General features: G+C 41.3%; 1 protein-coding gene across 5 annotated transcripts; it reads right to left on the bottom strand.

Moving 5' to 3' along the window:
* Positions 1-14: 14 nt before the first annotated feature.
* LOC106561663 (uncharacterized) lies at positions 15-26,563 on the bottom strand. Of its 5 annotated transcripts, XM_082957419.1 has the most exons (24): positions 26,498-26,552; positions 26,073-26,289; positions 25,326-25,474; positions 24,277-24,372; positions 23,987-24,059; positions 20,773-20,864; positions 20,162-20,299; positions 19,769-19,893; positions 19,619-19,635; positions 19,376-19,475; positions 19,048-19,142; positions 17,868-17,971; positions 17,681-17,753; positions 17,516-17,587; positions 14,356-17,397; positions 13,370-13,681; positions 12,877-13,189; positions 12,180-12,645; positions 8,163-12,062; positions 7,901-8,026; positions 7,602-7,755; positions 7,248-7,353; positions 1,926-2,107; positions 15-670 (listed from the first exon to the last, which is right to left on the bottom strand). In XM_082957419.1, the coding sequence occupies exons 2-24, from the start codon at positions 26,101-26,103 to the stop codon at positions 570-572; spliced, it is 9,867 nt and encodes a 3,288-aa protein (XP_082813545.1). In that variant the 5' UTR covers positions 26,104-26,289; positions 26,498-26,552; the 3' UTR covers positions 15-569. The 5 variants fall into 5 exon arrangements, with proteins under 5 accessions (XP_082813545.1, XP_013981302.3, XP_013981305.3 ...); XM_014125827.3 differs by having other exon boundaries at positions 12,877-13,681; XM_014125830.3 differs by lacking the exon at positions 13,370-13,681.
* Between the last annotated feature and the right edge of the window lie 888 nt (positions 26,564-27,451).

Genomic DNA, 27,451 nt, shown 5'->3' with positions numbered 1-27,451 from the left:
AAGAAAAGATGAGGAACAGTACTTCAATTTCTTTATATCGCAAAAGTACAATAAATGTCTTTACAAACATACATATAAATACACAATTGATGAAATATAATGCCTGAAGCAGATGTTAATCTATACACAATCTACCTGTTATAAAAAAAATATGAATAAATAAATCTACATGGAATTGAAGGCAATTTACACAAAGGAACCAAAACGTTGATCTAAGTAAATGTTTTTAGCCTTGATATAAACATATCTTTTTTTTGTATTATTACACTACAATGATTTAGATCTGGGTTAGATCGTCAGTATGTATTAAACTTCTGAGAGAACTCCCAAGAATTCCTTAAAAAGTTGATTTTGGAATACAAATGCTTATTTCTTAAAGGGGCCTCCCCCTTCCGAGTGGTTCCTCTCGAGGTTTGAAGGTTTCCTTAGAGTATTTCTTTGCCGCTGCTCATTGGCCTCTTGGTCGGGTTAATTGAAATCACTTTGACAACAAAAAAAAGGGCTTTATAAATAGAATGTTATTGCATTTTGATGTACTGAGGACTTCTGTGGACAGCTTCCCCATCAGCTTAAGAAATAGTGCATGTGTCACTCTCAGAAATCAGCAGGAAAGAGTTAATATTCATTGTGAAGATCCCATGTTTTGCAAACGCTTTGTCTGCCGTTGTGTCTGCAAAATAAATAAAGAATTATGTCAGAAACAAGCTTTCTTGCGACTAAGAATCCTCATGCACATTGAACAAAAATATAAATGCAACATGCAAAGTGTTGGTCCCATGATTCATGAGCTGAAATAAAACATCCCAGAAATTTCCTATATGCACAAAAAGCTTATTTCTCTCAAATGTTGTAAAAAATTATGATTTACATCCCTGTTAGTGAGCATTTCTCCTTTGCCAAGATAATCCATCTACCTAACAGGTGTGGCATATCAAGAAGCTGATTAAACAGCATGATCATTACACAGGTGCACCTTGTTCTGTGGACAATAAAAGGCCACTCTGAAATGTGCAGCTTTGTCATACAACACAATGCCAGATGTCTCAAGTTGAGGGAGCGTGCAATTGGCATGCTGACTGTAGGAATGTCCATCAGAGGTGTTGCCAGATAATTGAATGTTAATTTCTCTACCATAAGCCGCCTCAATCTTGTTTTTTAAAGAATTTGGCAGTACGTCCAACCTGCCTCACAACTGCAGACCACGTGTATGGCGTTGTGTGGGCGAGCGGTTTGCTGATGTCAACATTGTAAACAGAGTGCCCCATGGTGGAGTTATGGTAGGGCAGGCATAATCTATGGACAATGAACACAACTGCATTTTATCAATGGAAATTTGAATGCAGAGACAACGTGACAAGATCCTGAGGCCCATTGTCGCCATCACCTTATATTTCAGCATGATAATGCACTGCCTCATGTCACAAGGATCTGTACACAATTCTTGGAAGCTGAAAATGTCTCAGTTCTTCCATGGCCTGCATACTCACCAGACATGTCACCCATTAAGCATGTTTGGGATGCTCTGGGATCAATGTGTACGACAGCGTGTTTCAGGTCTCGCCAATATACAGCAACTTTCCACAGCCATTGAAGAGGAGTGGGACAACATTCCACAATCAACAGCCTGATCAACTCTATGCGGAGGAGATGTGTCGCACTGCATGAGGCAAATGGTGGTCACACCAGATACTGTTTTTTTTTATCCACGCCCCTACTCGCCCCCCCCCCCCCCCCCCCCTTTTTTAAGGTATCTGTGACCAACAGATGCAAATCTGTATTCCCAGTTGTGATATCTAGCCTAATGAATGTATTTCAACTGACTCAGTAAAATCTTAGAAATTGTGTTTTTATATTTTTGTTCAGTATATTTATTAGCTACACATGTAATCTTAACAAATTCTGTATAGGAAATTCTGATATCTCACCAGTTATAAATACAGGTAAACGAGCAGATACATTCTGGACCTGCAGGCGAACTAGACAGTGGAGGTAGTTGGGTCGTTCCCTTGAAATGACATCACATTCATGGTAGGGTAAGACCTCCACCATTCCAGCCTCCTGGCAGACATCCATGAAGATTTTTTTGCCTTGTGCTTCCGCACTAGACCTGTAGAGAGAGGTAAGAACAGTTATGGCAGTTAGGATTTTACGGAATCATTTGTTACCTTGAAATATAAAATTGACTTTGTCCAAGATTCAAATTAAATGCAGTGTCTTTGACTACCTGCCCTAGACCTGTATCAAATAAAATCTACCTTAATTTTAAAGTGCATTTAAAATTGCAACACACTACAGTAAAACAATACAATTTTGCAAACAGAAGAATAAAAAGTGTAATGAACAATTCTGGTGGTTAGTAAGGATCTTTTACAGGATGATTAGTTCCCTTTAAAATATAAAAATTTACTTTGGCCGACATTAAATGAAACGCAGTGTCTTTGATGACTAGTGCACTGCAGTCGACTTTTAAAGGGGATTTCTGCTTGAGCTGACATCTGTGGCATTTACAGAATTAATTCTCTAAAATATCAAGTCATTACTAGGGCTGTGGCGGTCATTAAATTTTGTCAGCCGTGATTGTCAAGCAAATAACTGCCGGTCTCAAGGTAATTGACCGTTAATTAACAAACACATTTTTAGCATCTCCTGGCTTCCACACTGATGCAAACCTTTGGAACATCTACATTTTTAAAAAGTCTATTAAATCCATTTAATATAGCCAACACCATCACAATAAATCCATTATTTATTTTAGACATGTATAAAGAAACATGACATGAAGAAAATGAAGTCTATTTCAGAAGAACAGAATAGCATACAATATTGTCCTTATGGTAGCGCGCACATGCGGCTATTCTGTGTTGAGCGGTTTAACAAAGAAACATATCCTCCTATATGCTTCATTTAGAGTTACAGTTGAAGTCGGAAGTTTACATACACCTTAGCCAACTACATTTAATCTCAGCTTTTCACAGTTCCTGACATTTAATCCTAGTAAAAATTCCCTGTCTTTGGTCAGTTAGGATCACCACTTTATTTTAAGAATGTGAAATGTCAGAATAATAGTAGAGAGAAGGATTTATTTCAGCTTTTATTTATTTCATCACATTCCCAGTGGGTCAGAAGTTTACATATACTCAATTAGTATTTGGTAGCATTGCCTTTAAATTGCTTAACTTGGGTCAAACGTTTCGGGTAGCATTCTACAAGCTCCCCACAATAGGTTGGGTGAATTTTGGCCCATTCCTCCTGACAGAGCTGGTGTAACTGAGTCAGGTTTGTAGGCCTCCTTACTCGCACATGCTTTTTCAGTTCTGCTCACAAATTTTCTATAGGATTGAGGTCAGGGCTTTGTGATGGCCACTCAATACCTTGACTTTGTTGTCCTTAAGCCATTTTGCCACAACTTTGGAAGTATGCTTGGGGTCATTGTCCATTTGGAAGACCCATTTGCGACCAAGCTTTAACTTCCTGACTGATGTCTTGAGATGATGCTTCAATATATCCACATAATTTTCCTGCTCATGATGCCATCTATTTTGTGAAGTGCACCAGTCCCTCCTGCAGTAAAGCACCCCCACAACATGATGATGCCACCCCCGTGCCTCACGGTTGGGATGGTGTTCTTTGGCTTGCAAGCCTCCCCCTTTTCATCCAAACATAATGATGGTCATTATGGCCAAACAGTTCTATTTTTGTTTCATCAGACCAGAGGACATTTCTCCAAAAAGTACAATCTTTGTCCCCATGTGCAGTTGCAAACCGTAGTCTGGCTTTTTTATGACGGTTTTGGAGCAGTGGTTTCTTCCTTGCTGAGCGGCCTTTCAGGTTATGTCGATATAGGACTCGTGTTACTGTGGATATAGATACTTTTGTACCTTTTTCCTCCAGCATCTTCACAAGGTCCTTTGCTGTTGTTCTGGGATTGATTTGCACTTTTCACACCAAAGTACGTTAATCTCTAGGAGACAGAATGTGTCTCCTTCCTGAGCGGTATGACGGCTGCGTGGTCTCATGGTGTTAATAATTGCGTACTATTGTTTGTACAGATGAACGTGGTACCTTCAGGTGTTTGGAAATTGCTCCTCAGGATGAACCAGACTTGTGGAGGTCTACAAAAAAATTATCTGAGGTCTTGGCTGGTTTCTTTTGATTTTCCCATGATGTCAAGCAAAGAGGCACTGAGTTTGAAGGTAGGCCTCGAAATACATCCACAGATACACCTCCAATTGACTCAAATTATGTCAATTAGCCTATCAGAAGCTTCTAAAGCCATGACATCATTTTCTGGAATTTTCCAAGCTGTTTAAAGGCACAGTCAACTTAGTGTATGTAAACTTCTGACCCACTGGAATTGTGATTAAGTGAAATAATCTGTCTGTAAACAATTGTTGGAAAAATGACTTGTGTCATGCACAAAGTAGATGTCCTAACTGACTTGCCAAAACTATAGTTTGTTAACAAGAGATTTGTGGAGTGGTTGAAAAACGAGTTTTAATGACTCCAACCTAAGTGTATGTAAACTTCCGACTTCAACTGTATATATGCAACTTTAGTTGTGATACAAACGTTGGGCTATATGTTTTGATTTTTAATAGATTCTAAGGCTGCATGATGCGAGTTGCATGAAAGGCATGAGCTCTTTGTTTTTTGAGCAGGCTGTTAACACTTCATCAATCTCTCATTCACAATTTGACAAGCACTTGTGTGGCGGATGAATTAGAATTAGTTGGGTAATATAGATAATTAAGATGTTTTAGAATGAAACACTGTCTTCATATGTGAATGTGTCTTTACCTATTCTTAAACCATGTGAAGGGATGGCGTGATTAATGGGGAACCAATTATTTGTCTCCACAATGTCTGTGCGCAAGTCACTCCCCTCAGTGAGCTTGTCCAGGAGTGGGGTCAGGAGGGGACTTACTTGAGATGGGAGTATCTAGAGTTGACAATTGATATATGCCATTGGATGAAATGGTGTTTTTGTTCTATGAAGTACCAGGGATGAGATTAGAACCTCGTCATTAGGGATCAAACTGAACGATAATTTATAGCGAATGCTATCTGGCTGTGGATACTCCTTTCTAAAGTATAAGGTCCCTTTGTGAAGTGTTCCTGTGGTTCGTCATGTACGTTGAAGGGGTGGTTCTTGGGTATAAAAGATCTTTGTACTTTTGTGTAATCACTTTTCAAAGGCATCATTGAAGGTCAAGTGCTTTTGCAAAAGTATCTTAATTATTAAAGATGTAGTTTAACTCAGACTGTTGTGTTTGTAACTCTCCTCATTTGGTAATGCAGAAATTAGCCACCACACTTGATAATGCCTCGAATTTCCCGGTGGCATCTCCCTAGTGTGGCCGTAATGCCCTCTAATAAAATTGAAATAAAAACATGCATTTTGTGGCCGTTGTACCCTTGGGCTGAATATAATAATTATAATTCCCTTCTCCCGGCTGCATGTTCCGACGCACCTCTCACTCACATGGTTCTCAGATATCTCAATTCTTATTAGCCAATGCCCGTAACGTGATCGGGTTCTTCTTACAGGCATCTATCGCAGCTCTGAAGTAGGCTACAAGTGAAGACAAGACACATCGAGGACGCAACTGCGCTAATCAATATTATCAAATTCCGAGGTGCATATTGAAGATGCTAGAACTGTCCACGTTTACTTTTTGCCAGCTAACAAGAAGAGTAGGCCTAACGAAGAGCAAAAGCACTAGCCTATGTCAATCTAAAAAAAAAATCAATTTACCTTTTTATTTTAACTAGGCAAGTCAGTTAATAACACATTCTTATTTTCAATGACGGTCAACCGGGGAACAGTGGGTTAACTGCCTTGTTCAGGGGCAGAACAACAGATTTTTACCTTGTCAGCTCAGGGATTCAATCTTGCAACCTTTCGGTTACAAGTTCAACGCTCTAACCACTAGGCTATCTGCCGCCCCACTATCCCCCATAGTTATAAAGTTGACCTATTCGATTGGTCTGAGAAACATTCCAAACAGTCTGGGACAGTTGTGGGATGCGATTAAATACCAAATTAATACAACTACTTGCATCAAAAAAAACTTTCAAAAGCAATGAGACTGAAACAACAGATCAGAACATTTTGCTTAAAATGTTGATAAACTATTAGGCTATTTCTTCACCTTTATAAGCGCAGCAATGCGCACACGGCAGTAGGCTATAAGCGTGAATGTTCCAAAATGCAATCAATTAGCGGGAAAACACCATTCTCTAAAGTGACCACATGCAATTATACATTATTATAAAGGTGCATTTTTATGGTGAAAATGATCTTCCCCAGACTTGAAAATCACACACCGCCTATGTATGCCACTGGTTATAAAGCAGATTAATGTGCTTAATTTTAACAAGTTATTTGGCCACTTTAATTGTGATACAAAACATATAGGCCTATGGGCTAGGCTACATGAGGTGTGCGACTATGATTTGAAAAAGTTGCCAAAAAAAAGGCATGCGCAGTTTCTTGCCTTACTACACACAAGCTAGGCATCATTCACAAGTGATTATATATCATTCACAAGTGATAGGGTAATATTGTCACCCATCAGACTATTCTTGATTTCATCTGGTCTTCACATATACTAAATAATATGTGTGAAATTTGTTTTGATTTAGAATGGACCATTAACATGCACCTGTCTCGGGGCAGGGGGAAATACCTCATCTATGCACTTAAATAGTGAATGGAGGATGCTTTTCCCCACGGTTCATTTTCATGCCAGCCAGGTAGGCTATACTCCTGTTGTAAAGAGAAGCAATGTGCTTAATATTAGGAATGTTGAGAAATATAGTATGCCTAGCCTATAGAAAGCTGATGAGATCCTCTTTTTAAGAGGTCTTCAAAACTGTTTTCTCACACAATTGCATAGCCTATAGAATTGTTGCACAACATGAGCTCATGGGCAATCATGAAGTGTTTGATTTGATTTTCAAAACATTTGCATTGATGTCAAGAGTGATTAGCGGGAGAATAGAGTTCTGAGTCCCAGGCAGTTAGTACGTTTGGTAGGCTACTAATGACCATCAGCAGCATCAGAGCTGGAAGAAGCCTAGTTACCGTGACTAAACAGTCACATGGAATTTGACTGTGGTCATGACTCGTGACTGCCGGTGTGGCAGTAATATGGTCACCGCCCTAACAGCCTAATATGGTCATCGTCACCACACATCTAAAGTAGCCATCGTAAAGGTTCTTACAAGCGCAAGAATAAGCTTACCGTGCGTTCTCTTTAAGCTTCCGGCTGTCTCTGTAGTGCAACAGCCATTTCCACTTCCCTTTTTTACTCAGTCCCTCCAGAAAACCAGACATTTTCTTCATGTTGCCTGAGAGAGAGCGAGAGTTACTCAGCGACTCGCACATTCCATGCCATGTTGGAAGTGGACATAGCCTGGCCCCAGATCTGTTTCTTGCCAAACATCAGCCATAGGAGTTGGCAAGATGACACAAACTGACCTGGGACCAGGCTAGGGACATCCTAGTTGCTTGTAGAGATAACCGCTGTTAAAAACATAATGACATGTAGAAAATGCACTTTTTATATGTTCTCTTGCAAATAGAGAAGCGTCCATACTGAGACTGAGTGTGTGCAGAGCTGCTCCCTCAAACACCACAAAACCGCCTTTGCCGAAGAGTTCTTGGTGGGTCAGGTTCACGATGTCATCAGGACGGTCAATACCAGCAAACAACACATTCTGAGCCTTCTTCAACTCAAGCAAGTGAGGGACCTGAGGGTAGAACAGAAATCTCAAAATGACGATGTAATGACAAAGTATACCGATTCAAAAGGTTGGATTTCCAACCTGGATTGGTTATTATTTTCCGGGAGTTTGAGATACTTTTTATAAGTCTACAATGGTATAACAGTCTTACCTCACAAATGTGTTCAGCAATATCTTCATTCCTTAAGATGATGTGTAGAGGGCACGATGGACTATCCTTTCCAAGGCAGAATTGAGACTGTTCTACTGCAATGTGGCCCTCTGCTTCTAACAGCTCCTACAAAATTAAAATGCTTGTTTTTAAACACGGCGAAATAATTCATTTTGGCTTTCATTGTTGTACTAATGGCTTTCATAGACTAGTCCCAGATCTGTTTGCACTGCATAGGCTAACGTTTTTACGTTCATCTTACCTTCGTCTCTCTGAAGAATGGGTCAGATGATGTCACCAGTATGTAGAACCTGAACTTGTTCTTACATGACTGTCTCACAACAGAGTTCAGATTATCATGCAGGCTGTCATACATGTCCTCCTTCATCTGCCCACAGAAGTCTTTGCTTGGAGCTCGAGACTTTGGCGAACTGTTTCTCTTTGCTTCTTCCCTTTTGAGTCTCTCAGTTCTGGATGGGTATTTTTTGCCTGCGCAGACCTCAGTCATCATAGCATGGTACGCCTTGAAACTATCCACAACCAGATCTGAAACTTTTACATGCGTCATCTCACTGCCCTTTGTACAGGAAAGTTTCTTAAGATGCTGAGGTTCTCCATCTGTCTCTTCAGGCATAGCCATCCTTTCAGGCATCTCCACTCTGATCTTTTGTCCTGCAAGTGACGGTATCGCCTCCCAGTGCTCCTCGGAGCTTTCCTGATCCTCCTGTAGACTGGAAAAGTGCACTGTCACAGCCGGGCTACTGGTGGAAGCTCTTTCTTCTACGTTTGACCTGCGGTGTCTCGATCGGTTGTACCTGCTGCTGCTACTACTCTTACGTTTTAGCATCTGGTTCATTCTCTCTGAGAAGATGAGGGTCTCCAGATCCATAGATGACTGAGTAAGATCAGATTCATCAGCGTTATGTGCATCATCCCACCTCTTGGAGAACTCCAGAAAACTGCTCAAGCCCTGTCTGTTCGAGTCAGGAACTGTCCGTGTGTGCATGCTTGCTGTAGGTTTCAAAACGGGATAGTTTTCATAGGTGATTCTGTTTCCTTTGCGATCAAAAACAGTAACTAAGCGTGGCTTTGCCACTGAGGAGTCTTCTTCCTTGGTCATATCCATCTGGCTGCCACTCCTCTTAGCCCTACAATACTTTAACCACTCATGTTGGTTCTCTTCCATATGGGAAAGTATTTTGTCTGATACTTCAGACTGGAAGGTGACCGACGAGGAAGTGCCTTGCTTGCTGAAGTCCAACACCCCATAAAATTCCCTTTGCTCCCATTCCTGAGACTGGCGTAAAGAGTTGATGAAGTCAAGTCTTGTTTTATTCAACCGGAATTTACTTCTTAAATGTTTGTCATCTGATATCCAATTGGTCTTTAAACTGGATTCAATGTTGTCTTTATCTACAGAAGGCGCCTCATTTTCAGCCATAACATCCTCATCAGCCATAACATCCTCATAATCTTGCAAAACTGCAATCTGTCTCATCTCTGTGGCATACTGTGTGTTATAAGGCTGAGCATTAGTGTTTGAGCGGACAGGGGTATCGGTTTGTTTGCTTTTTAGGTCATCTGAAGACATAGGGTCAATATCTGTTTGTCCTTCTTCCCAGTTGTACTGTCCTCTGCTGTCCTCACTCTTGGAGAGATTCACAATCATGGCAGGTTGCTGGCTGTTTGGCTGGGGCTGAGTAAAACTGTGCACTGAAAAGTTCTGAGAAGCTGCTTTAGGTCCACTGCCAGATGGAATACTCAGACGGGTGGACTGTAGGATGAGCTCACTTAAGGCAGGACGCAAGAAAGTCTCTCTTTCTAAAGCGATTTCACTAAAGTTCCCAATTAATGTTGTTTCATTGGACAGGACTTCCGGGTGGATTGATGGCACAGAGAAAGCAGCTTTCTCTGTTACGGAACAGTGGGTGTTGGGAAACGAGTAAGAGAAACTATGCAGCGAATGGCGACTTGAATGAGCATGCAGGTCTGGTTCAACAGCGGCAAGTCGCATATTTGAATATGGATCGTAATCGCTTCTTTCCTTTAAAGAAGATGAGGGAGTGTTGAGAGGTGTGCTAGTGGCGATTGGGTTCTTGCGAGGATCAGCCAATACTTGAGAGAACTGATTATCAATGGCTTCCAGATTATTTGGTTTGTTATTGTTGCTGGATTTATGCAGCTTGTGCAACCCAGTAGCAGCCCTAGCTTTATAGAGACTAAGACTTGGTTCATGATGATCCTTTTCATTTTCAATGAGCGCAAGACTACTATCGAGGTTGGGACTGTTGGTGTCTTTCGCATTGGGCAACAAAACAGTGTTTGGTGAGTGATGGTCATAAGAAAATCCTGGAACGAAAGGTAGCTCGTCTTCTGTCGGAGTTGGGCATCTGCTGTAACCTTGCCCAGTGCTGAGGGGTTTGCTGACCCCATCGGCATCGCAGATGGCCAGGGAGGCACTGCAGATGTCAGGAATGGGGATGTAACCATACAGCACCTCATCCACAGTTGGGCATCGACTGACAGATTCTGTTCCCTTTGAAACTATTTTTGCTAGCATTTCACCTGATAACACATTAGCACTATCACAGACTGTGATCCGTGTCTCTTTCTGACTTGGGTGAGTATCATGCACCTCTGTGTGATTGATATCCTGGCTATCCTTCTCTACTCCAATGAATGGTATTTCTTCTCCAAAAAATGGAATTTCTACCTGACTTTGCGCCATCTCTGATGCCTCACCTATTGAATGTAGAACATCTGTGTGTGCGATGTCTTCACTGGGAATCGGTGGTATTTCTACCTGACCTGTCAGTATTTCTAATGTCTCGTCTTGAGAATGTTGGGACCCTGGCGGGAATGTTGTGGAACTTTGAGTTGTGACATCATCAGATTTACTCTGACCCTGCATCAATTCTTTTTCCTGTTCTTTAGTTTCTACATCAGCCTCATCTATTTCATGTCTAGCCACTCCTAAAACATTATTGGGCTGAATGAGTGTGTCAAACTCGCCTACAAAAGGCATGTTCCCATCGCATAGTGGAAATACTTGCGTGGGCAGTACATCACCTTTACATTTAATCTCACCATGCATCTCTGGCAGTACTCTGCTAGTCCCAGCAGAAACATCCCTACCCTGTCCCATTGGTAGTTCCTCATCCGTGGAACCATTTATATCATGCACTACAGTGGGTTCTACGTCTATGTACAGCTTGCCATTACATTTCACAGGTAGTGTCGTACCTCTCGGATCATTTCCACCATGCACCACTGACTGTGTTGCTTTTTGGGAATCATTTTCAGTATGTGATATCTCTGGTAGTGCCTCAGCCACAGATGTATTCCCATCACACACCACAGGTGGTGCTTTATCTCCTGAATCTTCTCCACAAATCATCGCTGCTAGGGTCTCATCTTTAGTATCATTCCCATCCTGCATTGCAGTTTGCACCTGGTCTTTGGTGTTTTCATAATCTCTGGGAACATTTTCACTGTGCACTGCTTTGAGTGCCTTATCATTATCAATTAAATCCTTCCCAACATGCACAGCAGTTTGTGTTTTTGTGATTTCCTTGTTTGTGGTATCTTTCCCAGCATGCACTGCTTCTGGTTTTGCGGCTTCAACAGAAACCTTCACGTTGTGATCTACTTTGTGCATCTCCTCTTTTGACTCACTGCCATCAGAGATGGCAACGTGAGCCCCATCTCTGGCTTCATTTGCATTACGCTCAACTGTGTCAGCCATATTGGCAGCATCACCATCCATCTGCACTTCTGTGTATGGTATTGTTTTGACTGAATCGTTATCTTTAAGTTGTTGCTCCTTATTGACATCTTTATAGCCCATGGTTTTAAGACGCGCTGCGTTTGGTTCTCCATCACCCGTCATCTCCTCCTTTTGGAGGAGCTTTTTGTTGTTGCCCTCCAAAACCTGAGCAGTTTGAGTCTCCAGGAGCTTTTCTTGATGAATGTACACACTTGCTGCCTGTTCACACAGAAGTATGTACGATCGATCACTTTCCAAAGTTCTTTCGTAAGGGGACACACCATTTTGGAGGGTACCCTTGCTGTCATTCTCATGGTTGTTGGTTTCATAGTCTTCATCATCACCCAGGTCACTTGATTGTTCTGACATCACGCTGTCCACACGGTCTCTGTAAACCTGTAGAGAAAGAGAACACCAGGATAAACAATTAATCATTGCAAAAAAAAATACGTCAAAAAAACATTTATTGGAAAACATATGTGGTTTAAATATATAATATATTTGTTTTCCAACCTTTAACTCAACACCTGTACTTCGTTTTGGACAAGAGATGGTTTCCTTGTGCAGGCCAGTTGCTGGTAGGTATACTGGATGATTTTTTAAATCTATTCTCTGCTTAGACTCTGTGTCTAGAGAGTCTAGCACAGTTGAGGTTGTTTTCATTGAAAGGTCCAATACCTCAGCTTCCAGGCTTAATGGTTGTGCTTCTTTTTTACCCATGTTACTAAGGTCCAAAACTTCAGGTTCTGGTATCCTGGAGAGGGCTATATAAGCAGGGGAACTTGTCTTGGTCTCAGGTTGAACATGGGCTGGTACCATTCCATGAGCCACTTCTGTAGAATCCTTTTTTCCCAAACATGTTAGACTTGAGTCTGCCTGGCAGAACCTCGCAGTGGACCTGCTGTAGAAAAGACCTATCCACATGTGGATAATGAGCTGAACCTGTTCCTTTGTGTCCTTAATGTCAAAATCCCATGGGCTGTACAGAGAGGGAGTGCAAGAGGGATGAAGGGAAAGGACAGAGAAAAATCTGAGTTTTAATTTGCAATTCCAGTCAAACAATTAGTCGACCACTGTGAGTAATATAGTAATATAGTATCAGCTTTTGGTCTCTAGCAAACTCTTCAGTTATCCTTTCTTCTATCTACTGTATGCATAACGAATCAAACTGAAGACATTAGTATTTAAGGTAGTGATTGTAAGTACATACCCATGTAGGGCTCTAATAACTGTTTTATCCTTAGGGTCGTTGGTAAACTTGCTGTCTGAATTAAAGTTATAGTTTTCCTTCCACAGCCTTGTCACTTGAACTGAGCCATCTTTTTCAATGAACTGCCGGAAGCGATGGAACTTCTGCCTGCACCCGATTCCTTTGCTCAGGGATTCCGGAGCCAATCCGGGTTCCTTCCTGTTCTGGTCCTTCTGCTGACACAGGAAGGCCCGTAGTGTTTGAGTTCCGTCAGCAAAGATATCCTTGCGATGCTGCTGAAGTCCCTCCGAAATGGAGACTTGAAGGATTGAACCTGACAAACCCAATAGTAGAGAGGATGGCGGCAGTGAGTATGAATGTTCTTGTGAGACTAACACAACCCGCTCCCCACTCCCCACCACCAGCCCCTTGGGTGACGGAGACTGAGGGGGGAGTTTAAGCCTAGCAGCAGAAGGGTGCTTCAGCAGAGCAGGAAGGACAAATTCTGGCTCACCATCTGGATCATGAGGAGAGACGCCATCTTTGACACTGTTGTCACTTATCACCAAACTTGGGTGGTCATCTTGTTTCTCAAGAGCCTTTGGGTCTGACTGTTGTTCCAGTACCTTGTCATTACTAGTACTGCGAGCCATATCGGCCAATAGGGTCAGAGAATCTGCAGGTGGGCATGATACAGCGCTGGCACCTTCGCAGGGCCTACCCCTACTGACAACACGGCTGACATCCGGGTCAAGTGTCACTAGTTGGGAGGATATAGCTACTTTCTCACTTTCTAAAGAAGCTGGTGAGCGATAATGCAACCACCCTGTAGAAACAAAAGACACAAAGGAGACAGAAGAAACGGCATGAAAACAAAAACACAAAGTAGCGCATGGTGATGATTAATACCTACATGGCTGTAAAGCAGTCCCCTGCATGCAAATTGGTTAGTAAAGATCTTTATTTTTTTACTTTTTGAATCTGATAATGTTTTTCTTGCAATAGTAAGAAATATCCTTGCCAACCCACTGAACCTAATTTAAACATGATCTGTAATAGATGTAACTTTATGTTCAACAGAGGGACCGCAGCAATAGGGGAGCTAGCCAAACAACACACAGCAAGATGAGGCAGAGGCGGCAGCAAGAGGTCCCAGATCTGTTTGTGCTGTCTTGCCACGTGCGTTACAATGACCATAGGATGGCACAAACTGATCTGGGACCAGGCAAGCAAGAGGCCATTAGCACATTACTTCAGAATGCCGCTTTGCAGTTCAGATGAAAAAGGAAATATAGAAACGGAATCGTCAGGAATTCAAGACATCCGGATTATTTCGGCATATTTCAACATTTCAGCACATACATTAACTGTAATCACAACTCAATGATGAAGAACATTGCTATCTAATTTAGCATTTGGTTTAATGAGAACAAAAGAAAATCCATCTGCATGTTTTGTTATTTGCATGACATGTGAAGTTCACAACAACCACGAACTTACATTTTTTCCTAATGGAGTCTGCGTGCTCGTGTTTCTTTTTGAATGGTCTCCTCTGACTCGCTAAGATGACTGTTGTTGAAGGGGAGCTAGGCAACGCCTCAGACGTTTGGTCAGATGTGGCTTGAGGTGGGACCAGGTCCAGTCTGCTCTGAATATCTTTCTTTAATGGAATATCACTTTTTTCTGGAGATTTGTGTGCATCATTATGCAACTCCGTAGGAGTCAAGCCTAACGCTAATGCAAACTTTGGGTCTAGGCCAAATGTCTGTTCCTTTGCAACTTCAACAGCACCTGTGGTTCTGTCCGGGTTGGCTTTGTTGATATTAACATTTTCCATTTCATCCATGCCAGGAGTATCAGCCTTGCTTTTCTTGTTCAAGGGTGATGTTTGATCTTCTGGAGCAGGATTGATGGATGAACTCCTCTTTCCCCCTCTTGAAAGAACTGTCTTTAGTTGACTCAGGGATATTGCAACATATTGACGCTTCTTTTTGTGTTTTCCTGAGGAAGGAGAATCCGTGTCTTTGTTCAGGACCAGTTCTGAGGGATTCAGAGAGGCCATCTTGCCTACATCAGCCATTTTGACCTCATGCAGACTGTCTTTACTGTCTAACATCCCTATGGGCAACTCTTTGTTCTCATCTGACTTGTTCAACTCTAGGTTAGGTCCATCTCCTGTTTCTATGGGTTGGGGGACTTTGATACAAGCTTCAACCATCATCTCATCAGCACATTGTTTGTGATCTAACACTTTCCCCTTAATTTTCAAAGATTCTATATCCTTGGCGATAACTTCTGAACCGTGAGGGACAAAAATTCTACCACATTCGGAGATGATTGCCTTCAAGTCCCACCGTTCTGTCTTCTTTTTCAATGGATGGTCATCATGAATCAAATCCATACTTTCTTTATTTCTCAATGGGTGATAGTGGATTAAATCCTTTTTTTTCATTTTCAATGGGGGATCTTGGATCAAATTCCTCAATTCTCTTGGCATTTTCAATGGGTGAACTTGGGTCACATCTATCTTTTCCTTCTTTTTCAATGGGGGATCTTGGATCAAATTTATCAGTTCTCTTGGCATTTTCAATTGGTGAACTTGGGTCACATCCATCTTTTCCTTCTTTTTCAATGGGGGATCTTGGATCAAATTCATCAGTTCTCTTGGCATTTTCAATTGGTGAACTTGGGTCACATCCATCTTTTCCTTCTTTTTCAATGGGGGATCTTGGATCAAATTCATTAGTTCTCTTGGCATTTTCAATGGGTGAACTTGGGTTACATCCATCCTTTCCTCCTTTTGCAATGGGTTAACTTGAATTATATCCATCCGTTCCTTTCTCTTTTTTAATAGGTAGACTTCACTTGAATCCATACTTTCCATGTCCTCTTTTTCTTTCTCTTCAAAGTCAGCCACTGTAGACCTCAAGATCCTTTTACCCAATCCGCTAAATCTATGACGTTTCCTTGGCCGTTTCCTCCAATCAGATATAGAGGAATGACTGACCTCTGTGGGTTTTGAAGGCTGATTGGCCTTGCCACATTGCCCATTGAGAGCACTTCCGTCCTTATCCTGTACTTTGGCGCAAGGCAAACTGGAGGAGTTATTTGTGGTGGACTCTGTGTTGATCAAGTCAAGGTTCTCATTGTGAGGTAAAACGGTTGCAGTTCTTTCAGTGGCAGTGATGACTAACACTGTTGGGAGGTTACCTGATGCAGGTGAGGTTGAAACCTCTGTCACCTCTGTGGCCTTTTTCATCACTCTCATACTGGCTATCCCAAAAGCCTTTGGCGACACTGCAAGCTGGGAAAGATCAGAGGGAACCTCCTCTTGCACCTCCTTCTGAGGCAAAGTTCTCACTTTATCCTCTACGCCTGCCTCTGGTGCCTTGCTGTTGGGCTTGGTCGCCAGGGCCGGACTAGGTTTCCTCAAGACCTCTGCAGAGACTGGAGGCTGTGAAACACGAGAGGGCATATCCTTTTGCACCTCCTTCAGGTACAAGTTAGTCTCTTTATTCGCTACTCCTACCTCTGGTGCATTACAGTCTGCCTTGCCCAATGTTGCCAGGTCAGCTTTCCTCAAGTCCTCTGCAGAGACTGCAGGCTGTAAAAGATCAGAATGCACCTTTTCTTGTGCATCAACTTCAACCTCCTCTGGGTTCAAACTTGTCCCTTCATCCTCTATTCTTACCCCTTGTGCATTACAGTCAGCCTTGGTCTTCCCAGGTTTTTCAGAGTCATCTGCTGACACAGCAGGTTGAGAAAGATCAGAGGGGAGCTCCTCCTGCTCCTCTTTTCGAGGCAAATTTGTCCCTGGTGCATTACTGTGTGCCTTGTTCAAGCCAGGTTTCCCAAAATCCTCTGCAGGGATTAGAGGCTTGCTAAGATCAGAGGGCAACCTTTCTTGCACTTCCTTCGAAAGCAAGTTATTTCCTTCCTTTACTGCTTTGTCTGGTGCATTACTGTCTTCCATAGTCTTACCAGGTTTCTCAAAGTCCTCCATTGACACAGCAAGTGCTTTACTAAAGTCTGCTGCTGTGTCAGCTGTGTCTCCTGGGGACTGTCCCCCTGACTGCTGCTCCTCTGGGCCACCCAGACTAGCAGGACTCATGGGGGACCCCTCTGGAGATGACAGACAGTAGTAGACATCATCATCCGGCTCATCTCCTCGCTCCTCTCGCCCTGCCACCAGAAGCTCCGTGGCTCTGGACACCGACAGCTCAAAGGAGCCCGGCTGGTGGAAATAAGATTTGAGACGTTTCCATCCCATCTCAGTCCACTTGGGGGCGGAGTAGAGGTATTTGAGGGCATCAGGAACATCAAACTGATCTGGGAAGATGCTGGCCTCCCTGGATGGACTGATGGTAAGCCCAGGGTGGATGAGGGAAGCGTAGCTCTGAATATGCTGCTCTAGTAAACCACGTAGCTCCCCGCTTGGCGAAGGGAGGCACTTTTCCACCTCTGCCTCTGCGTAGTTCAGTGCCGGCACCACCTGGAGGCACTCTGGTGAGAGGAAGGGCTTCTTCCAGCAGATCTTGGTGTCTGTGGTAAAAAATAAAATGGCATTACATAAAGATACATTACAAAAGATTAGATAAAAATTACTACTGTATACAAGGGCATAAGTGTGCACAAATTAAAGTTGGCCCCACACACACACCTCTATGTATAGCTCTGCAGTCTGGAAACACAAACATCCCCTGCAATACCTCTGGCTTACTGGACCCAGTATCTGGAAATATACAATTATAATGTCATGTTAGAAGCTACATATCTATCTACAATATCTAAATACAGTATGTTGTGTATACAGGTTCTGTCTTACCTTCATATGTGAGGAAGTGAGATGAATGTAACAGTATAAGAAAACCATTATCATTCAGCTGTATTGTGAGGGCCTGTTAGTAAGAAAAATATAATTTATTTGAATCAAAGTCTGACAAGGCAACAATGTACTGCATTCCGTTCTTCAAATAGACTGTGAGTCAAATTTAAAAACAATGAAAGCTCACCAGGTCTTTCTCCTTGAGGTCCTGTGTGAGCTGAGCGAGAGAGATGTCTTCAGCCTCACTGGGTGCAAGCTCATACAGACTGCAACCCATTCCTTCCAGAGACACTGAAAAACAGTACAACTCAATATAATAAAGTACTCCTAGTGTGTAAAGTTTGTTATTGCAAGAAAATACAAAATACTGAAAAAAAGGTGATCATTTAGACATTCAGCATTCCATGGTAAAGAACAAAAAATAAATCTGTGTAAAGCTAATATAATAAAATATACCATTTAGCAGAAGCTTTTATCCAAAGTGACTTACAGTCATGCGTGCATACATTTCATGTATGGGTGGCCCCGGGAGTCAAACCCATAATCCTGACATTGCAAGCGTCATGCTCTACCACTGAGCCATACACAGACTTATCAAAGCTGAATAAATAAACAGTTTCATCGTTATTCAGATAAGCAACACATAAACATTTCCTGAGAAGGTTTTGTTTGTGGTGACACTGCTCAAACAAAATGCTATCAAAATGAAACCCCTTTTTGAGTACATTTACAAATTCTTCGGGATCAGTGTCCCTTCCACGGGACGGTTGAGCTAATGTGATTAGCTTGAGGTTGTAAGTAAGAAGAACATTTCCCAGGACATAGACATATCTGATATTGGCAGAAAGCTTAAATTCTTGTTAATCTAACCGCACTGCAATTTACAGTAGCTATTACAGTGAAATAATACCATGCAATTGTTCGAGGAGAGTGCACAATTTTGAACATGAAAAGTTATTAATAAACAAATTAGGCACATTTGGGCAGTCTTGATACAACATTTTGAACATAAATGCAATGGTTCATTGGATCAGTCTAAAACTTTGCACATATACTGCAAACACGAAATTGCACCTGGGCTGGAATAATACATAATGGCCTTTCTCTTGCATTTCAAAGATGATGGTACAAAAAAATACAAAAGAACGGTTGGTTTATTCTTTGTATTATCTTTTACCAGATCTACTGTGTTATATTCTCCTTTCACATTTCCACAAACTTCAAAGTGTTTCCTTTCAAATGGTATCAAGAATATGCATATCCTTGCTTCAGGGCCTGAGCTACAGGCAGTTAGATACGGGTATGTCATTTTAAGCAAAAATTGAAAAAAAGGGCAGATCCTTAAAAGGTTTTAAACATGACTGTACCTTCACCGGAGAAGCAGGTTTCAAATATAGCCTTCGGTAATTTCTGCCTCAGATCTGACATTTGAATTGCTCCGTCAACTGACATCATTGTTGGACTGCAATCAACCAAAAGGAAGGAAGTGTAATTCATGTGACATTCTCAAGTTATGGTACCACATGAAAACAGAATAAAATGGGGAGGTACTGAAATGTGCTTAATGTTTTTCCATGGTGTGCCCTACTGAACACGACCCACATCAAGTCAATTGGAGATAGATTTAGAAGATATTTTTTAAAGTCATATCATAGGGAGAGACAGTACACCTTCACAGGGTAGCATTGAACTTACAGTTTAGCTGGAATTAGGGGTCCTGTGCTGGACTTCAGAGCCACATGGTAGATCTGGGAGCTGATTTGGAGCTGGCCCCTCCACGGATAGTAGTGAAAGACTGTAATCGTATACCATTACCATTATCATAACAGTATCCAAAAGCACCAGTGCAGTGTTACAATACACACAACAAGTCAAATTCATATGGATAACACACTAGATATAGACACATTGATAAGTAGCCATCAGTTCATTGCTCACCTGTTTTTTCTTCCGCACTAAAAAGACAGGGAGACATTTTCATTTCATTAATCATAACAATAACAGTTTAATTCCTTTTTCACCTAATATTTTCTTTTGAGCATAATGTCGTTTGTTACAAACCCCATGAGGGTAAAGAGGGAAATGTACCTTTTCTCCTCCTCCTCTGATGCGGGTGTCTTGGTATCCCAATAGGAGAAAGCCACGATAGCGAATGGGCAGACATGGCTGGGAGGCTGGACTGGCCCTCCAACAGGCAGCTCATACATGTAGTACTGCAAAGACCAACACAAATCTTGTCAGCTTTGCTATTGTGTTGTATTTATCACTACTGTATCTGCAGGTGTATTTCATCAACTTGGCTAAATGCCCGTGGCAAAAAGACGAATAATACATAATTAAATTTTTTCGTTAGAGGTAGCTTACTAAATTACATTTTTGTTTTATTGCTTTGACACACTGAGTGCATATTTGATAATTGAAGGCAACATAACACACCATGTGAGAGGGAGGGATGATGGTGGAAGGAGAGAGGAGTCTCACCTGTGTTCTCTCGAAGGCCAGGAAGGAGCTGGTGTTGGCTGACACAGAACTGAGCTGCTCTGATACATGACAGTCAAACCCATTAGAGGGAGAGGTGTAGTTTACTGTGTAGTTCTCAGTCACCTCTCTGACCCTGCCCTGTAGAACCCCACAAAATGAGAGAATTAAATAGCGGGCCATTTCAACTAATCAATCAAATATATTTATAAAGCAGTCGTCCCAAATATATTCATCAGCAGTCGTCCCAAATTGCTTTACAGTAACCTGGCCCTAGACCGCAAACAGAAGCAGAAGCACAGTGGCTAAGAGGCAGAAACCTCAAGAGAAACCTTTGGGGGAAAGGAGGTTACCCAACATTATGACCCGGTGGCCGGTTCTGACTAGAAAGAGTACAGCTACGACCGGAAGTGGGTTTTTTTTTGTAGCAGGTTAGGAGAACTTATGCAGTAGGTTACAAGAATTAACGTGGCAGGTTATGAGACTTAGGTTAAGGATTAAGAAAAGCGTAACGGTTTAAAATGCTCTCATAACCTGCTACAAAAAAGTAACTTCCGGTCGTAGTTGTACTTCCTCTAGTCAGCACCCCTATTGCCCTGCTACTGTGTAAATACCTTGGTGAGCCTGATGATGGCGATGTACCCAGACTTCCCGTGGTACCAGCGGTTTAAGTCCAGGCAGTCCGAGTACTTGGACACGTACACACCTGAGTTAAACAAGAACATTCACAACATTGACAAGTCTGTTTCCACAACAAGAACATGGGGTGGTGAGTGTTCCAGTATCCCCCCTCCTCTTTCTGATTAAACCAAAACAACAAGAACATGGGGTGGTGAGTGTTCCAGTATCCCCCCTCCTCTTTCTGATTAAACCAAAACAACAAGAACATGGGGTGGTGAGTGTTCCAGTATCCCCCCTCCTCTTTCTGATTAAACCAAAACAACAAGAACATGGGGTGGTGAGTGTTCCAGTATCCCCCCTCCTCTTTCTGATTAAACCAAAACAACAAGAACATGGGGTGGTGAGTGTTCCAGTATCCCCCCTCCTCTTTCTGATTAAACCAAAACAACAAGAACATGGGGTGGTGAGTGTTCCAGTATCCCCCCTCCTCTTTCTGATTAAACCAAAACAACAAGAACATGGGGTGGTGAGTGTTCCAGTATCCCCCCTCCTCTTTCTGATTAAACCAAAACAACAAGAACATGGGGTGGTGAGTGTTCCAGTATCCCCCCTCCTCTTTCTGATTAAACCAAAACAACAAGAACATGGGGTGGTGAGTGTTCCAGTATCCCCCCTCCTCTTTCTGATTAAACCAAAACAACAAGAACATGGGGTGGTGAGTGTTCCAGTATCCCCCCTCCTCTTTCTGATTAAACCAAAACAACAAGAACATGGGGTGGTGAGTGTTCCAGTATCCCCCCTCCTCTTTCTGATTAAACCAAAACAACAAGGACATGGGGTGGTGAGTGTTCCAGTATCCCCCCTCCTCTTTCTGATTAAACCAAAACAACAAGAACATGGGGTGGTGAGTGTTCCAGTATCCCCCCTCCTCTTTCTGATTAAACCAAAACAACAAGAACATGGGGTGGTGAGTGTTCCAGTATCCCCCCTCCTCTTTCTGATTAAACCAAAACAACAAGAACATGGGGTGGTGAGTGTTCCAGTATCCCCCCTCCTCTTTCTGATTAAACCAAAACAACAAGAACATGGGGTGGTGAGTGTTCCAGCATCCCCCCTCCTCTTTCTGATTAAACCAAAACAACAAGAACATGGGGTGGTGAGTGTTCCAGCATCCCCCCTCCTCTTTCTGATTAAACCAAAACAACAAGAACATGGGGTGGTGAGTGTTCCAGTATCCCCCCTCCTCTTTCTGATTAAACCAAAACAACAAGGACATGGGGTGGTGAGTGTTCCAGTATCCCCCCTCCTCTTTCTGATTAAACCAAAACAACAAGAACATGGGGTGGTGAGTGTTCCAGTATCCCCCCTCCTCTTTCTGATTAAACCAAAACAACAAGAACATGGGGTGGTGAGTGTTCCACTTTGAAGAATCTCAAATATAAAATATATTTTTATTTGTTTAACACTTTTTTTTGGTTACTACATGATTCCATATGTGTTATTTCATAGTTTTGACATCTTCACTATAATGTAGAAAATAGTAATAATAAAGAAAAACCCTTGAACGAGTAGGCGTGTCCAAACTTTTTACTGGTACTGTATATCTGAATGTAAGCAGACATTTAAGATCTGTGTCAGAACAATTAAGTGAGAAATATTTAAGAGGCTGTGAAACTTCACACGTTTTTTTTTTAGGTTTAGTGGTTTACAGTTCCAACACTGCATAATGTAACTGAGGTGGTTTGGCAGAATTGGCTCCACACGCACATAATGAACTTGTTGGCTCCCTAAGCTAATGCCTAGGCTTTAGCACAGCAGGCGAACACTGTCTTGTGGCACACAGGCACATGCTATGGATATGTGATTAGATGTTCTCTTTCCTTATAATTTAATCTAACCAAAGAAACCTGTGTCATGTTGATTAACCTACAAGTGACAAAACAGGAAAAACGAGTTGAAGGACACAAGTGACAAGTGAAGAAACAATACGTGAATGAAAAGGGCTGACAAAAAGTACTATTATACTGCTACAGAAAGAAGAAAAAAACACTTCAACTCTTACAGGGCTTCTTCTATGGTGATCTCATAAACATCTAGAACTGTAAACTTGGAACATGACGAAACAGAACACTAGACTACACAAGGACTTTGACCACTGTTTCCTTCCTCCATAACTATGGCAGTTATCGCAATCTGAGCCTAGTAGATAAAAAAACTAGCAGACTTTGTCCAACTGTAGATAATCTTCCACCACCCTCCCCCTTTTCCACTAGGGCCTGCAACCGAACACAGCCTGGCTCACTATGTAACCTGAAGTAACAGAGATTTCTATTGAGGAATTCTAACTTCAAACAAAGAAAGATATTTACCAGAGTTTTATTGTATGTATGTTCAGAGCTAAACTCTCATAACATAATATTCTGTTGATAAAGTAGAATCCTCCCTCATTCCAATGAGGTAAAATCTAATTTCTACATCATTCAAACATTTTTACTGCAGGCCCCTAAGTATAGACTAATGCTAATATCTGGTCCTAGCAAACACTTCTGGTCTCTCCTTCCACTTTCTCTTTACACTATCATGTACGTAAAGCAGTTTCACTTTCAAAAGCAGAAGGACAATTGACCAAACATGTACTGAAACCGTTGGTAGAGCATGGTGTTTGCAATGGTGTTTGCTACACCAGGGCTGTGGGTTCGATTCCCACGGGGGGCCAGTACAGGGGAAAAAAATGTATGAAATGAATTGAAATGTATGCATTCACTACTGTAAATCGTTCTGGATAAGAGCGTCTGCTAAATGACTAAAATGTAAAAATGTTATTATCCTAGTAAGAAAACGTATTTAAATCTCACTACTTATGTTTTGACATGTCTTTAGCCATATAGTCCACACTCAAATAGAATTAGTTTAAGTTTGTGGCTAGAGAATACTCCATGTCATGTAGGGTGTGAGTTGCCTCTATATTTAAAATGTAAAAGCTTAGAAATGCTCCATTGTTTAGGTGAGGCCTTGTTCGATGATATGAAAAAGGTTTCAGTAGAAATAGTTCAAACCAGTTTTTCTCATATTGCCTTAACCCAAGACAGGTTGTTCTTGTTTTTATGGAGGCGTTATTGTCCTAGTGTATTTAACTCCCATGCTGTGGAAACCCAGGCGTCTTGTCTGATATCTCGTTATTTACACAATATGGCGCTGCTCATTTACCCTTTGAAGGATCTCCAAGTGTGGTACATGTGCTGTGTCCAGGGACAACACCAGTTTCTCCCACTTTATTTGCCTTTAAAATAGAAGAAGAGTGATTATTAGCGATTGGTAACTTGATTACAATGTTTTGAGGTTGTTTTCTATGACACAAAGTTAGATATGGGTTTCTCCATAAAACATTTTTGGGGGGAGAATACATTGTGTGTGACTTTACGTTTTCTACAGAAATAGATGTATGAATGACTATAAACATTATTGTGAGATATACATTGAAATATTTATTTTGTTACCTTATTTTCGTCGTCAAACAGCAAGAAGCCATAGGACTCCTCCATTTCTTCCTCTGAGTATCCCATGTCTCTCCTCTTTGTTCGGAAAGCCTCATACTGTCAAACAACAAGCAATAGTTTAGCCTATCTCAAATATAATACAAATTGTATTTGTCACATGCACCGAATAAAACAGGTGTAAACTTTAACATGAAATGCTTACTTACGAGCCCTTTCCCAACAATGCAGAGTTAAAAATTAGAAAAATAAAAAGTGATAACACAAATTAAAATAGTAACACAAGAGGAATAAAATACACTAGAATGAAGCTATATACAGGAAGTACCAGATCAATGTGGAGTTACATAGAGGAAGTACCAGATCAATGTGGAGCTACATACAGGAAGTACCAGATCAATGTGGAGCTACATACAGGAAGTACCAGATCAATGTGGAGCTACATACAGGAAGTACCAGATCAATGTGGAGCTATATACAGGAAGTACCAGATCAATGTGGAGCTATATACAGGAAGTACCAGATCAATGTGGTGCTATATACAGGAAGTACCAGATCAATGTGGAGCTATATACAGGAAGTACCAGATCAATGTGGAGCTATATACAGGGAGTAGCAGGACCAGATCAATGTGCAGGGGTACAAGGTATTGAGGTAGATATGTACATAGGTAGGGGGAAAATGACTAGGCACCAGGATAGATAATAATAAGAGTAAAACATTTAAATAAAAACAACATCCTACTGATATTAAGTTCAATTATTTTATGTTGTAAATATGTACTTAACGACTAAAGGGGCAGCACAAAATGACTTAAGTAATACACAAATATACTATCAAGTATTACACAGATATGTAACAGTACATATACTAACATGTACTATCAAGTATTACACAGATATTATCATGAAATAGTACATATACTATCCTGCACTAAGTATTGCACAGATACTATAAACTGGACTCTATGGGCAGTCAGGGCCGGGATACCGTAGACCAAGGAGTAAGCCAGGGTTGGCCAAGTTTACCATGTACCGTAGTGAAATACTGACCCGTTCCTGCAGAGTAGCATTGTTTATCAAGAAAGCAGAGTTGTATCTGAAAGACTGCTTAGACTCCTTGTACATGTACGAGTTTTGCAGTGGAGGCCGAATGCTGTTGTCGAAGTTTTTCGAACCTGGTAGCACAGGTACCAACACACCTGGAGGTTGCAACAGGAACAAGGTTAAAAAGTGACTACTGTAGAGTTGCAAACTCGTTCTGTTTTTACCAAAAGGTGCCATGCATTTTATTTTCTATTCTATGCATCTTGTATTTATAACTACTATACTGATATATTCTATTCTATGCATATTGCATTTGTAAATAACATATTGATATATTCAATTATTGTTTTCTATTCCATTCTATTTAATTATATACTAGGTGTCTTACATTTTTAACCTTATTGATTATATTCTACACATATATTTTGAGGTAGGTCTAACATTGGTGAGCATATTGTTAAAAAACAATATAAAAAGATTTATGCAACAACAAAGAAATGTCTCGCCCATGTGAACACATTATTCTCGCTGCTAACGAATTACAATGGCAGTCAACTTCTTTCGACCAGTATGCGCACTTGATATGATACTTCAAACTGTAAATACTGTAATCCTTTAGGCTAAACTAAAACAAATGATGTATGACTAAAATCAACATTGTCGAGTTGTTAAAATGTTAAATTATGAATAGTAACCATAATAGAAAAGTGATATAACATTGTGATTGACCAAAAAAACATTACTCGACGTCACCTTCTCTCACGGCACCATTATCGATTTCCATGGTTGGAAATGTATTAAATCAGTTTGTCTCTATTTCTCTTGACTTTTGCAGACCACCTCTGTCTTCCATTGACATTTCGACACTTAATTGCTCTATTCCAAGGAAAATGTTGCCAATCCATATGAGCGATTTGGCGCAATCTTCGTGCCAAAATCAAATCTCAACATTGTCAGTGAGTTTGGTAGGCTGAGGAAAAATATATTGCAACCAGGAAGTAAGAAAGAGCACAAGGAAAAACTTCGCCATTAGAACACATTTCGATATTTTGTGATTTTTTCTGAGTTTATGCTCAGATATGTTTTACATATCTTATATATAATGACCAAACAATGTAATCCTAACTAAACGTGAAGTATTGCTTCCAAAAAAGAAACAGAAACTTAGCTATAACTACCTGCATCCATTTCGAGACTGCTTCGCTTTCATTTCTTCACTTGCCTACCGCTAGTAGACGCAGTTATGGAAGCCCGTTCCCGCCACCCCCACAAAAAATATCTGACTAAGAGTTATTAGATAGTAAATCATAATTATAAAATAGTAACTCATAATAATAATAATATACTAAGTAATAATTATGAGATAGTAAGTCATTATTTTGAAATCTGTATCACATTAATCCAATGTGCACTTTGCATCAGGCCCTTTTAAACTTTCAAGGGTAACCTTATGTATATCCTATTGTTGCTCACACCTGTGTGTCTCTGTGTGTGTGAGAGAGAGAGTTTGTGGTGATATTTTTCCAAATCAATGTATCAGAGATTTATGTTGAAGTGAGTTGGTGCCTGCTTGGTGACATCTGGTTGACATCAGATTTAGGACCCTGATCAGTATTTTTGATGTAAATTGCATGTTATAGAAGGTTTCAGTGTCATGACTTCCGCCGAAGTCGGTTCCTCTCCTTGTTCGGACTGCGTTCGGCGGTCGACGTCACCGGCCTTCTAGCCATTACCACTTTTCATTTTCCATTTGTTTTGTCTTTGTCTTACAAACCTGGTTTCAATTAAATTTACATTTTTACATTTACGTCATTTAGCAGACGCTCTTATCCAGAGCGACTTACAAATTGGTGCATTCACCTTATGATATCCAGTGGAACAACCACTTTACAATAGTACATCTATATATTTTTTTGGGGGGGGGGGAGGGGGGTTAGAAGGATTACTTTATCCTATCCCAGGTATTCCTTAAAGAGGTGGGGTTTCAGGTGTCTCCGAAAGGTGGTGATTGACTCCGCTGTCCTGGCGTCGTGAGGGAGCTTGTTCCACCATTGGGGTGCCAGAGCAGCGAACAGTTTTGACTGGGCTGAGTGGGAACTGTGCTTCCGCAGAGGTAGGGGGGCCAGCAGGCT

This window comes from Salmo salar, chromosome 10, assembly GCF_965601325.2.
Source record: "Salmo salar chromosome 10, fSalSal1, whole genome shotgun sequence".
Lineage (NCBI taxonomy): Eukaryota > Metazoa > Chordata > Actinopteri > Salmoniformes > Salmonidae > Salmo > Salmo salar.
The sequence above is the reverse complement of the archived record's forward strand: the minus strand, read 5'-3'. Positions and strand labels throughout refer to the sequence as shown.

Excerpts from the sequence above, each read along its gene's own strand:
- LOC106561663 (XM_014125827.3), bottom strand. The coding sequence starts at position 26,103 with ATGGAAATCGATAATGGTGCCGTGAGAGAAG. Across the intron at positions 24,060-24,276 it reads TGTTTGACGACGAAAATAAG|GCAAATAAAGTGGGAGAAAC; the intron begins GTAACAAAATAA and ends TCTATTTTAAAG. Across the intron at positions 20,300-20,772 it reads CCATCATCAGGCTCACCAAG|GGCAGGGTCAGAGAGGTGAC; the intron begins GTATTTACACAG and ends GGGGTTCTACAG.